Genomic DNA, 12,553 nt, shown 5'->3' with positions numbered 1-12,553 from the left:
AAAGAGCCAAAAAAAAGTTTAATACATTTTTGTAACATAACTGCTGTTTCTACTTTGTTCATTCCTAGGACCTGACAGCTTTTCTGTGTCCTTAAGCATAATTTGATTCAGGATCCTAACACTGCTTCTTTGCCATGAGCAGGCTGTAACAGACTGTCATCAAACCTCAAAAAACAGATTTTTTCCAATCATATGTCTTTTTTTCTGCTTTTTCAACCAATTCAGGAGAGTGGACTGTGACTGGATGCTGGTCTTATTGTCTACTTTTGAATTAAAATACACTCAACAGCGTATGTGAACCAGAAACCAGACAGTCAAAGCTGACAAAGGCAACAGAAAATGATTAAAGCAGTAGTTTTATCTCATCAGCCCAGTAAGATAATGTTTCATTTTTGTTTGATTACCATCCACACATCACAAAAAGAAACACTATCTTGTGGGAAAATCCAGTGATTTAAATGCTCTTGGACGCCCTCTGATGGACCTGGCAGGCATTTAGTCTGTACATGTACCTGTGAACTAGTCTGGTTCACAGAGTGGAATAGTCCTGCCTTTGGTGACGATTTCAGTCATCAGTCTCTGAAATTACAACATCTACACATTATAACTGGAGGTTTTTAACCAAGATTGGCATTGAAGCAGGTCTGCATGGTTCTTTGTGGTTTGTTGGGTTTTCTGAAGTGGTTTAGACATTTTAATAACAGGTCTCACTTTTCTATTTTCAAATGTTCCACCAAAGCAAGTCCCTTCAGTATTTTTTTTTTTTTTTGCAAACGCACTGTCACTCTGTAGATAAGAATAAGAACATGACCAAGATGATAATTTAACCCTCAAAGACCACACAACAACCACCAACCCAAAACCTCTTCTAATCTAAAATGTCTAGTAAGTTCTAAAGCATTAATCATAACAATATATGTAAATAATTTAGATAAAATGCCATTTCTCAGCTTTTTATCGTCATTGGATATGACCCATTTGGATGTGGAAACACTATCATGATCTTCTGCAACACTGAGTCACCAATAAAATGTAGTTTGACAAATAACATTGGTTGTAGAGTTTTGGCATTCATTAAATTATATATTTTGCCGAAAAGCCACTTTTTCCTGTTTTCTCTGTTGTGATAAAAAAAAAAAAAAAAAAAACATTGAAATTACTCCAGGGTTTTATGGACATGCACATCAGTAAATTGAATAAAGGAAAATACCTGAGTGTTACTAGAAAATGCAGAATGCAGAGGATAATAATACAATAAATGACGATATGCCACTTTAGGAAGGTCAAATGTAGACAAAAATCATTTAGAAATCACTACAGAAATAGTTCTTGGTTTTTAACCCATAAAGACCCATAGAGCCAATGGTGGCCAAAAACTAACTACTGATTTAAACTGTTTAATACATATTGATCCACTAATCCTACCAATACATGTAAATAATTAGTGTAAAAGTAGTTTGTCATCATTTTCATGGTCATAAAATATGATCCATTTAGATCAGAGGCTCTGTAGTGACCGTGGAAACACAGTCATTTTCTACAAGATTGATTCACTTGTAAAAATCCATGGAGCTTAATCAATGGTAGTGAATAGACACACACTGGGTTTATGATCAGTTAATGATAGATTTTAATGAAAGAGTCCTTTTTTCTTCAGTTTCCTCTGCTTTTGATACAATAACCTTTGAATTTACTCTGAATTTTAATGAGCATCTAAATGATCAGTGAATTAAATAAAGGAAAATACATAATTTACACCGAAATAAAACAAACCTCAAACTAAAGAGGATAATATTACAATAAATTTTGATAAATCACTTAAGAAAGGTTAAAAATAAAGAAAAATTAATTTGTGAACTGCCGCAAAAGTAGCACTAGGTCCTATGGGTTAAGGGTAAAGACTTTCAGAGATGACAGATTTTCTCCCTATTCCGACATAATAATGCATTTACCCAGTGAAACTCCTCATTATTCATTATACAGTTATTCATAATTAATCAGTTTTATCTTAATTTTAGTTAAAGTTGTGGAATTTTGACCTAGCAGAATTTTTTTTAGAAGTTCAGAAAGTTTGATGATTAGGGAAATGATTGATACTATACTGTTTAAGAAAAAACAAAAACAAAAACAAAAAATGTAAAAAAAAAATAATAATAATAATAATAATTAAAAAAAAAAAAAAAAAAAAAAATATATATATATATATATATATATATACATATATATATATATATATATATATATATATATATATATATATATATATATATATATATATATATATATGTATATATATATATATGTATGTTCTGGCAGCAGGGTTGCTGAAAAAATACTGTAAAATAACAAAAAATAACCATCTCATAAAAATACGGTAACTAACTAACTAACTAACTTTAACTAACCAACTAACTAACTTTACATGAGATTTGGCTTTTTTTTTTTTTTTTTTTTTTTTTGTGACTTTTTTTGACTTTTTTTGACTTTTTAATGTTTAATAAAGAATATTTACATGTACTAAAACAATCAAATTACCTATAAATATATATATGTGTGTATATATATATATATATATATATATATACACATATGTATATAGTGACATATATAAATATATAAATAATTTTCAATGACACTAAGTTGTACAATCCACTGATAAAAACTGTTTTTTGACAGTTTATCAGTGCTTATACATGTTATACATTCACAAAAATACATTTATTCAGCTTCTTCTTTTTTTTGAAACCTCCCGTAAGTACACAAGATATTTGTAAATTAACAAACAAGTCTTGTTAAACTTACAGAACAAATTCAGATTTTACAGTTAATTGTCAGTAATTTTATCTGGTTTTAATATATTTTATTACAGTATTAAACTTTAAATTAACAGTTTAATCTCATAAATAGAAAATAAATATTTGTGAAGTTATGATACATTTGCAAATGTATTTTAACTGTATTTTTCTGTGAAAAAGGAAAAAAAAAACATTTCCTTTAAAAAACTTAATTTTATGGTTATTAACAGTTACAGTTTTTTTTCCCCATGTTATTTTACATTTGACATGTAAAATCGCAGTCTATTTTTGTCATTTCATTCATATTTTCCCTGTATCTTAAAAATACAGGAAAAATCTGTAAAATAAACAGTAAAAATTCTGTTAAATAACAGATTTTTTTTTTACAGTGTACAGAAACCATTTGATGATGGTGGTGATCTGACAGCTCAAAAAACACATTTACAACACATTTGGCAAACAAAAAAAGTGCAGATTGTGATTTGACCATCAAGGTCACATGCTAAATGTAAACGGGATGTGAAGTTGGGGTTAAATTCAGGTCTCTCTCTCTCTCTCTCTCTCTCTCTCTCTTTCAGCCTTCAGTCCACTGAGCCCAGCTCTGGTTTGCTTTGGACCGGGTCCGGTGTGGAGGTTTGACACTATTCACTGACACGTCACATGGAGCCGAGTTAGAACCTTTTCCATCGCATTTTTTTTTTTTTTTAATTTATAAGTAATTTATTTAGATTTTTTTTTTCACCATACCCTGTACCCTGTGTGTGTTGTGCGCTTTTTCCAGACTGGACCATCGTTTTTCAGAGTCGCATTTACAGTTAAATCGTCGCATTATTTGTTCCAGCTCAGAGGAGCCATGTGGTGCAGACTGTCTGTGCTGCTCTTCTGCTGGGCTGTGAGTGGAGTCAAAGCTGTGGAGGTGAACACCAGCACGGCTCCTCCACTGGTGAAGATGCTGCAGCCCACCGTTATAAACACCACTGTGGGTTCGGACACCACCGAGCCCCTGGAAGATGAGGTGGACAACCAGGAGAACATCATCAGCCAGGTCAGTGCAAAGTCATTAGAAAAAAAAAGAGTTCTAAGTACAAAATACTCGTACAAAATCTTTTAAATCAGTTGTAAAAGTTCATGCAATTGACTTTTTGTCCTCATTTGTTTCCACTCACAACATGCATTTTCACACACACCTTGTTTATAGAAGGCAAACACAAAATTAAAGAGCAAAAAAAGCAAAAATTCCCATTAAGTGACAGTTATTTTAACACTAGTATCGCCAACTCCTGTTATTATTATTATTATTATTATTATTATTATTATTATTATTATTATTATTATTATTTATTTATTTATTTATTTATTTAGAACAGCACAGTTTACAATACAAAAATAGCTTTTTTTTTTTCATATCAAATATACAAAAGAAAAACATTTACTATTGGCTGTTTAAAACTTTGCGAGAAGTTTCTAAATGACGTCAACGCCTAATTTGCATAATTGAACACGTGCGCGCAATTGTAATGAACGATGTAGAACAGGAGACTAATAACACTGCGGGAAAGACGAAAAGTGAGTATAAAATACCCTAAATATGTTTAGAACTACGAATGAAGTATACTCTGTAAATTCTATTTTGTTTTTTTTAATGTCACAAACCAAACCCTCATCTTTTATCCGGCCTACAGTCACAAAGACAGCGGGGGAGTTGCTTAGGGTATTATTCGTCGGCTAAAATTTACTTAGGAGGTCAAATGAGTGGCCATTTTTGTCAAAAAAGAAAAGTTGTAAGAAATGTATACAACTGTGTTGAAATAATGCTAATACACTTGTGCACAGACTACTGATATTATTTGACAGTGGAAGCTATATTTTCAGAAATATTGGATTTTGAATAGCACGTGTATGTGAAAACTTTTGCTGGTGGACGGACGTGACATTACCCATGATGATCTGGTCAGTACCAGTACTTTATTAGTAATAAACTTATATACTTATTATTGCTAATTCTCCTCTTATTCATAAATGTTAGTATTGTGGATCTAAAACAATAACAGCTGACACAAAAACACAAAATGTGTCAGTGGACGGATGTGACATGGTTGTTACAGATCCCATCATACTGATGCTCGGCAGCCATGTCACCGTTTCCACAAATGATCCCTGTGCAAAAACTAGTATCAGAATTATTTATTGTATAGTTTATCATCATACTAAAGAGGAAATAACAATATAGAATTGTTATTTCTTTATAAAAATGCTTATTATTCGAAAACTGTTGATTTAAAAAGTGACGTGTGACATTCTTAATGTATGTATTTGCGTAACATAAGCAGGATGGATCAGCACCATACTCCATATTGCAACCTGTAAAAATAAAACATGTGATATGTAGTATATAATCTTGTAAGAAAAATTGGGGACTCTAAAAGAATAGAATATTAGTTTTTCAGGTAAATTCAGTTAAAATATAACTTGGCCATTTATGACATGAAAATATAGCATTAATTGTGATGAAATTGGACATTTTTGAGCTGAAAACATAGTTCACATGACCATCAACATGTTGCAACAGAACTGAAATCCTGTAAATTTGCATAACTTGCATTTACCAACACAAAGTTCCTTTGGGGATTCACTTCTATTGATTTCTAATGCACAAAGACATAAATAAGACCTCTAAGCAAATTTTAGCCGTCGTGTTTGTTTAGTTTTTAGCCTCATTTTCAATAAGTGTTGTTTGGTTTTTAACTTTACAATCCACTTAGGAGCCAACAAGTCATGGAACTGGAGCAAAAGGACACAAAAAACTAGGTATGCACTGATACCACTTTTCTTCCAGGCCCGAGTACAAGTACTTACATTTGAGTACTTGCCAATACCAAATACCGACAGGAGTACTTAATAATACCATTACAGTTCATAGTTACTTTTGAAAATGTGCTTTATTGTCATTGTCATTAGTTTGACTGTAACAATGTGCTGCTACTGACATTTAATGCATTGGAATGAGCGTTTCTCAATCAATCCACCAGGGGGCACCACTATTAATTAACCATACTGGCTGAATACCACAAAGAAAAGTAAAGTTTTTTGAGAAGAAGAAATTCACTAATAACTAGAAAAGCACTTGGAGAGTGCAGACCTCCGCCAAGGCAGATCAGTGCCCCCCCAATACTACATATAACATATTTAATATTTACTTACTCAAGTCATTTTTTGCTGTGTTAACACTGGATCATAATTGTAATAGTAGTTTTTAACCACCAAATACCATATTTTAGTGTCCTCTAAAATAATTTTGTGCAAATATCACTCCTACTTTGATGAGATTGTATGTATAGTTAGAATATGAATGTCAAAAAGAAGACAAATAAATAAACTAGAAGCACTCGGAGAGCGCAGACCTCCACCAAGACAGATCAGTGGGCCCCCGTGCCCCCACTGATCACCACCAAAATGTAATCATTTGTTCCTTGTGCCAGTATCAACATTTCCTGAAATTTTCATCCAAATCTGTTCTTAACTTTTGGCGTTATCTTGCACATGGACAGACAGACAAACAAAACAAACAAACAAACCAACGCTGGCAAAAACATAACCTCCTTGGCGGAGGTAATAAACATGGTGACAACAGAGGTAACACTAATATGGGTATTAATGTTAATATTGATGAAGATAGTTGTCATAAATATGTCAGTAGTTTTTTAACTAACTCACACAGTCGCTCTTTGAAAAGATCTGCTACCTCCACGGTTCCTGGTGGTATTCTCCATCTGGGTACGCATCCGCGAGCACCTTGAAAACAGATGGAATGTATGCGGAGGACGGACAGAATGCTCCGACCGTTTGTGTCTTTAACATTACTTCCAGTCAGCGTTACTTTTGTCACCGTGATTTATTTTGAAAAATCTCCTCACTGCTGACATTACTCCTCCGCCGCATGCCTGCTGCACTTAACTGCGAATGTCATGCTACCTTAAGTGGTGTCGGTGCGGTTCTATCAGAGTACTTTTATGAGTACAAGTACACATGCTGAGTATCAGACCTGATACCTGATACTGGTATTAGTATCAGTGCATCCCTACAAAAAACTGTCAATGGCAGTGGCAGGGATCTATATTCAGTGTAGTGATTTGTTTTAGACAAAGAACAATACATGCTTTCACGTCAGAGTCTCCAAAAGTTTCAATAACACCACAAAAAGTTGCAAGATTTTTTGCTAGTTGCTTTTTGATAGAATCGCTAAAGGGGTCTGAAAAACCATTAAATGTAAAAGTGGCTAAGTTGGCTACACTGACTTTTTTAGTGTGCCAAACAAACCATGTGATTTTTGATGGCGTGGCAGAAAATTTTGTGTCATTTAAAGGGAAAATATTGCTTTTAAAAATAGCTGAAAGTTTCCAATCAAATTTTAAAAGTAGCCAAATTTGTAGCTATGTGCTTTTTGGAAGAAGAAAAAAAAAGGTTGATAAATCTAGGAACAAATTGCTAGGTTGGCATCAATGTGAACAGCAACAAGCAGCTATCACTATGTTTCAGTCTGAAGCATGGACGTCTCATTTTAGCTCAGTAACTTTAACCAAATTTTTCTCTTTGTTTTAGTGCAAGAAAAGTAAAATTATTCATTCAATTCTGAAAATATTTATATTTACAAACTATCCTCTCCCAAAAACTGCAATTTTAGCAATATTATGTCTTAATTTATCCTTTATACATGTGTATTACAGATTGGAGTGGATAAGGCACAAAACATTTTGTAACAGGCATAGTATTAACATTTATAAGATTGAAATATGGAGTTGTCATTTATAGGTTAATATTTTACCGGTATGACCTGCTTGAGATTGAACCGGGCTGTATGTGGCCCCAGAAGTATAATACTGTATTGAAACACTTAAACTTGACATATGTTCATATTTATTATGGTTCATGTTTTGCACTGTATCCTGCCCTCACCAAAGACCAAATAACGACTTCCACCCAACTCAGAAATACTCAGATCATGTTTTTTACTGCATCAAATCCTTTTCTTGCATATGTTTTGGCTTGTCCCAGTCTTTTCCATACATGCAAAATCCTATTTACAGACCTTTTATATGAGATGGATAAGCACTGATTGCTCATTCAGCATTTATATTAAAGGGTACCTGTAGTAACTTTTCACTGTAAGCTATTTGAAAAGATCATGTATAATGCTAGCGGTTCCATCTTGTAACTTACATTATAGACTGTTGTCAAATACGCACAAGTACTAAGTCACTGCTCCGTCAGTCAGGCATGGTCGGCAACATGTTGCCTCCCTCATGGGCTGTTCCAGCACCAGTTGTGACGAAATAATGTTGTGTTGTCCAATTACCTGGGCTGTGATTGACTGGCCACAGGCCCCGTGCAGCAGTCACCAGTCTAAGATGACAGAATTATGGGCCAGTGGTGGGTCGTGTCTCTAGGACAATGGTGGAGTGCCAAGCTTACGGCTGCACAAATATCCATGTATCACTTTTGACCACCAATGGCTGCTCCCTATTGGTTCTGCCCCTGCGTGTAATTCCCGTTATAAAAAGGTCCAGTGCAATTAATGTCATATGCATGACCAGTACAAGTACGCTTTAAGGAATTTCACACAGGAGCTTTAAAGATTTAGGATTATGCAAGAAATTTCTGTCAGCTGTGAACAGATACTTTCAACAAATCCAACAGTGTTCTGGAGAAGACATCTATTGTGTTAAGAAGGTGATGATGAAAACCATGTGGATCCAGTTTCAATAAAATCTCATTTGTCAGCAGGCTTTGTGTGTCACATCCTAATCTCATCAGATAGCCTACTTACTCTTAAGTCTCAACAATTATTTTCCATCTTCTGTAGATCATTGTTGGAAATCCTCAGAGGAATTGAAGACACTTGTGCTTTTTGGACACATGTTGCTTATTTACTGTAAACTGTGAATTTCTTATTTCCAAGAGGAAAATGAGATTTAGGGATGCTATTAGACACAGCAGCTTATTTCCTGCAAAACTGGACTACAGCATGTATAATTTCGTTTTCCTTTGAACACGCTCCAAACCACATAGTTTGTCAGTTCAGTCTGCATGACGTGGTGAATCTGACCCAGAGTTGTGTGTGTGCACCATGGTAAGAGTGTGCATCTTTGTGGTGGTTTGTTATGTAATACCAAACTGTAAGCACTCCAAAACCAAAAATGACTGTTTGTAACTATCTCCAGGCTATCACTAGGTTCACCGCAGCTGCAGCTGCAGCTGCAAATCATCACACACATTGCAGTTTGTGTTTGTGTAAGTTTTCATCAAGTTAAGTTATGGAGTTCTTTGTATTGACCAAAAACTCTTTCTCTTCATCTCTCAGTTGCTGGGTGATTACGATAAAGTCAGGACTGTGTCATCAGGGTCGGACTGTGTGTGCCGGTGTATTGTTCGACCAATCAAACGATCAGACTGCAGCCGTTTCCATGACAGCAGCACAGCAGCTTCTTCCCGGGACTTCTACACTGTAGAGACAGTAACCACAGGGACAGACTGCAAGAAGTGTGAGTGCATGGCTCCACCTTCAGCCGTAAACCCCTGTGAGGGAGAGTACAGATTTAAAAAACTACAGGAGGCCACCAAGGATGACATTAAGGTATGTAGTTCATTAAATAAACTTGAGGTAAAATAATTTACTGTAACAAAGTGTTCATATTTTTCTGTTACAGTCTTTCTTTCATCCATATTTGAAATTTTCACCTGTTTGTGTTTTTCTCTTTAGTTTGCGACTATTATTGATTTGTTGGAGGGGTCTCTGTATGGGATGGACTTGTTAAAGCTCCACTCTGTCACCACCAAGCTGCTGACCAGAGTAGAGAACATAGAGAAGGTGAGCTCACAGGGAACAGCCCTGACAATTGGGACCTTTCTGGGTTCGTGGAGGGCTACAATGTTTTAATTTCTTTGCTCTTTCTTTTTGTTATTTGAGTATTGCATAGATTGGCATAATTGTGTAACTATGTAACTACTTTAACAAGTAAATCAAACTAATGTTAACACACAATTTCATGAATAATAGATAAAACAACCCTCTCTTCTTTTGATAAATCACAATTCCAGAAAAATGTGGTATGTTTTATTTCCAAAATGGCAGATTTTCCATTTTTTTCAGCTTTGATACTGTACAATAACACTAGGGTGTGGTGTTTTGGACTTAAGAAGGAGGGAAAACCATGCAATCTAGGTGAACTTAGCTTTTTAAAATAATATTTTTCTCAAATGTATAATATATCATGCTTACATACTAAAAGAACTACTTCTCATGACAGTAATTTAGGCAACTCCGCAGTTTCCCTCTGTTCTACAGAGCCTTAAAGCATCACTTTCCTTTATTGTTAAGGTTTTACAGCCCACAGCTTTATTGTTTTGATTCTCTCATAACTGCAGAAAGTGTGGCTAAAAGTAGTGTTTGCAGCCAAAGAGGTGAAAGATGACAGACACTGTTTATGTTGGTTTTGGTTTTAAAATGCTAATTATAAGGCTATTGATGTTCAATTGGTCTTCTGTTAATGTGTCTGAACAAAAGAAAAAAGAAAAGTAAAATGCTAATTATATGAGAGAGAACACTCTTTTTTGCTGTTATTTTGTTGTTCAGTAATTGCTCTTTGCTTATTAACTGTTTATTTTAATTAACCACTAAACTCTTGTATTGATCATTATTATAATGCATTAGATTATCATTAGAACAATGACCTGTAACAGAAAAAATGGCAATTTTATGTAATGTGGAGTTTTTGCATAAATTATTGAATGGTTTTAGCCTGTCTGTACCTCATTGTACATTTTCAATGGAAAAATCACAAATCAAATTGTGGATTGTGATTGTCACAATAAGTATTATCATGTAATATTTACCAGTTCAACTGATTGCATATTTGTTCAAATGTACAATTTGGTGATATTTATATACTCAAAATATTCCAGTTTTTACCCATAATTTGAAACAAGTTCCTAATAGCCTATGTCAAGTTGTTTACATGGCTAACAGTCATGAATATCCTTACATGTCTAAAGAATCCTCTAAAGACCAGGATAATATCGGCCTGTTGCACATCTTCACATGAAAATGTTCCAAGCCTAATTCAGAATGAATTCTGTATATTAGTAGAATACTAATAATGTGCATTTAAGCATGGTACTGGTTTTTTTTTTGTTTTGTTTTGTTTTACCTTTAGGTATAGGATAGTGTATAGTACTAGCCTGGGTGGGGCTTTTAAATTTGAATTCCTCTTGTTTTTAGATGTGTCCTCTTTATTTAATTATATTTGTGCTTTGCAGGCTTTTGCAGGTAATTTTACTGAAAAAACAAGAGAGAAAGAACGTGCAAAGGAAAGAGCAAAAGAAAAAGAGAAGGAGAAGAAAACTCAGCAGAAAAAGAAGAAAGTAAATGATCTAGAGCGTATTGGACTGAAAAGTGGAGCAGCTAGTGCCAACAAGCAGGTACAGTTGAACAATTTATCAGACCAGAAGCCAAACACCACTCTAGCAAAAACAAAAAAAATTTTTTGTCAAACTTAAAAATTTTCACATTTTAATCTGCAGAAAAACTATGAAGAACGTTATCAAGGAGATCAGATGAAGAAGAGCCAACTTCAAGATGACCTGGAGCAACAAAAGTCCATCAAAAATAAGACAGGGACTCAAAAGCCTGTCAAAGACAAAAACAGCGTGGTGATAAGAGGCGTAACTTTTTATAAGGCTGAGGAGGGGAGTTACGTGGAGGAGGAGGTGGACAACAGAGGAAGAGGAGAGAATAGTAAGTTTAATGTGCTGACAGTAAATGGAGAGTGATGCACTTGCAGTTACTTGTATGTTGTATATTTCAGTTGTTACTTGATTTACTAGTGTGTTACATTAAGGTTAAGCCAGACCCTACATTATGTCTGCCTTCACTCATTGTCAGCGTTGTGCAATTGCCGGAGGTACTGTCAGTCTGGCACCATGCACTCTTTTGGGAACATGGGGAAAAAATTATTTGAAGTATTTGTGCTTGTAAACAAATCTTCTTCATCTTGGGTAGCACAAAGGTTAGGATGCAGTGACAATGCTCTTGCAAAACTGTGTCAGGGTAGAAGTTTGTGTAGAAGTAAGTGGGATTAAAATGACTAAATCCCCACAAAATAAGAACAAGTGGCATGTCGTTGTCTTCTCGAAGGTGGGTGCGGCTTAGTAGCCGTACTGGTAGTTACGTGGTAGAATTCTCGCTTGCTACGTGGGAGGCAGTGGTTGGATTCCCAGCCAATGCAATATTTTGCTATATCACATTACTGGACAATATTTTTTAAATGCTAAACTACTACTAAACGCTGTTCCATCACTAGAGATTGGTCTAGCACCCCCCATCCTCATTTTAGAACAAGGAATTTACTGTTTTTTGCTTGTTTGTATGTCTTTTAATGAATCACGCTGGTCTTGGGTGATGCTAAAGTCAGGATACACCAACAGTGCCTCAGCAAAATTGGGTCAGAAGAGGTGTTGTTTGCCCAGGAGAGATGTTAGCCCATCAGGAGCCTAACTTGCTATACTACTGAAACTTGATTACAATAGTAGCAGTTATATGTGGAACTTATACCTGGAAGTGTGTAAAAGTATTTCAGGAAAGTGTAAAACTGTGTTCAGATCTACTCTATTTTTTGTCTTACAGTGACTCTAACAGCAGGTGTTTCGGTGGACTTACTGATCTCTGACCAGCTCCCACCTACCAGCCCTTACCCTATACAGAT

General features: G+C 34.8%; 1 protein-coding gene across 2 annotated transcripts in view; it reads left to right on the top strand.

The window, feature by feature from the left end:
- Nucleotides 1–3,424: 3,424 nt before the first annotated feature.
- olfml2bb (olfactomedin-like 2Bb) overlaps nt 3,425–12,553 on the top strand; it is a 26,706-nt gene continuing 17,577 nt past the window's right edge. Inside the window, exons 1-7 of one of the 2 annotated variants that reach the window (XM_030159435.1) lie at nt 3,425–3,465; nt 3,577–3,840; nt 9,154–9,426; nt 9,553–9,660; nt 11,109–11,270; nt 11,373–11,586; nt 12,475–12,553. The exon at nt 12,475–12,553 is cut by the window's right edge and continues 395 nt beyond it. In XM_030159435.1, coding sequence (XP_030015295.1) covers nt 3,649–3,840; nt 9,154–9,426; nt 9,553–9,660; nt 11,109–11,270; nt 11,373–11,586; nt 12,475–12,553 — 1,028 coding nt within the window. In that variant the 5' untranslated portion in view covers nt 3,425–3,465; nt 3,577–3,648. Of the gene's footprint in view, nt 3,841–9,153; nt 9,427–9,552; nt 9,661–11,108; nt 11,271–11,372; nt 11,587–12,474 lie in introns of both variants that reach the window. The other variant, XM_030159434.1, reaches the window with a different exon arrangement.

This window comes from Sphaeramia orbicularis, chromosome 17 (genome assembly GCF_902148855.1).
Source record: "Sphaeramia orbicularis chromosome 17, fSphaOr1.1, whole genome shotgun sequence".
Taxonomy (NCBI): domain Eukaryota; kingdom Metazoa; phylum Chordata; class Actinopteri; order Kurtiformes; family Apogonidae; genus Sphaeramia; species Sphaeramia orbicularis.
This window is presented reverse-complemented; position numbering and strand designations above follow the sequence as displayed.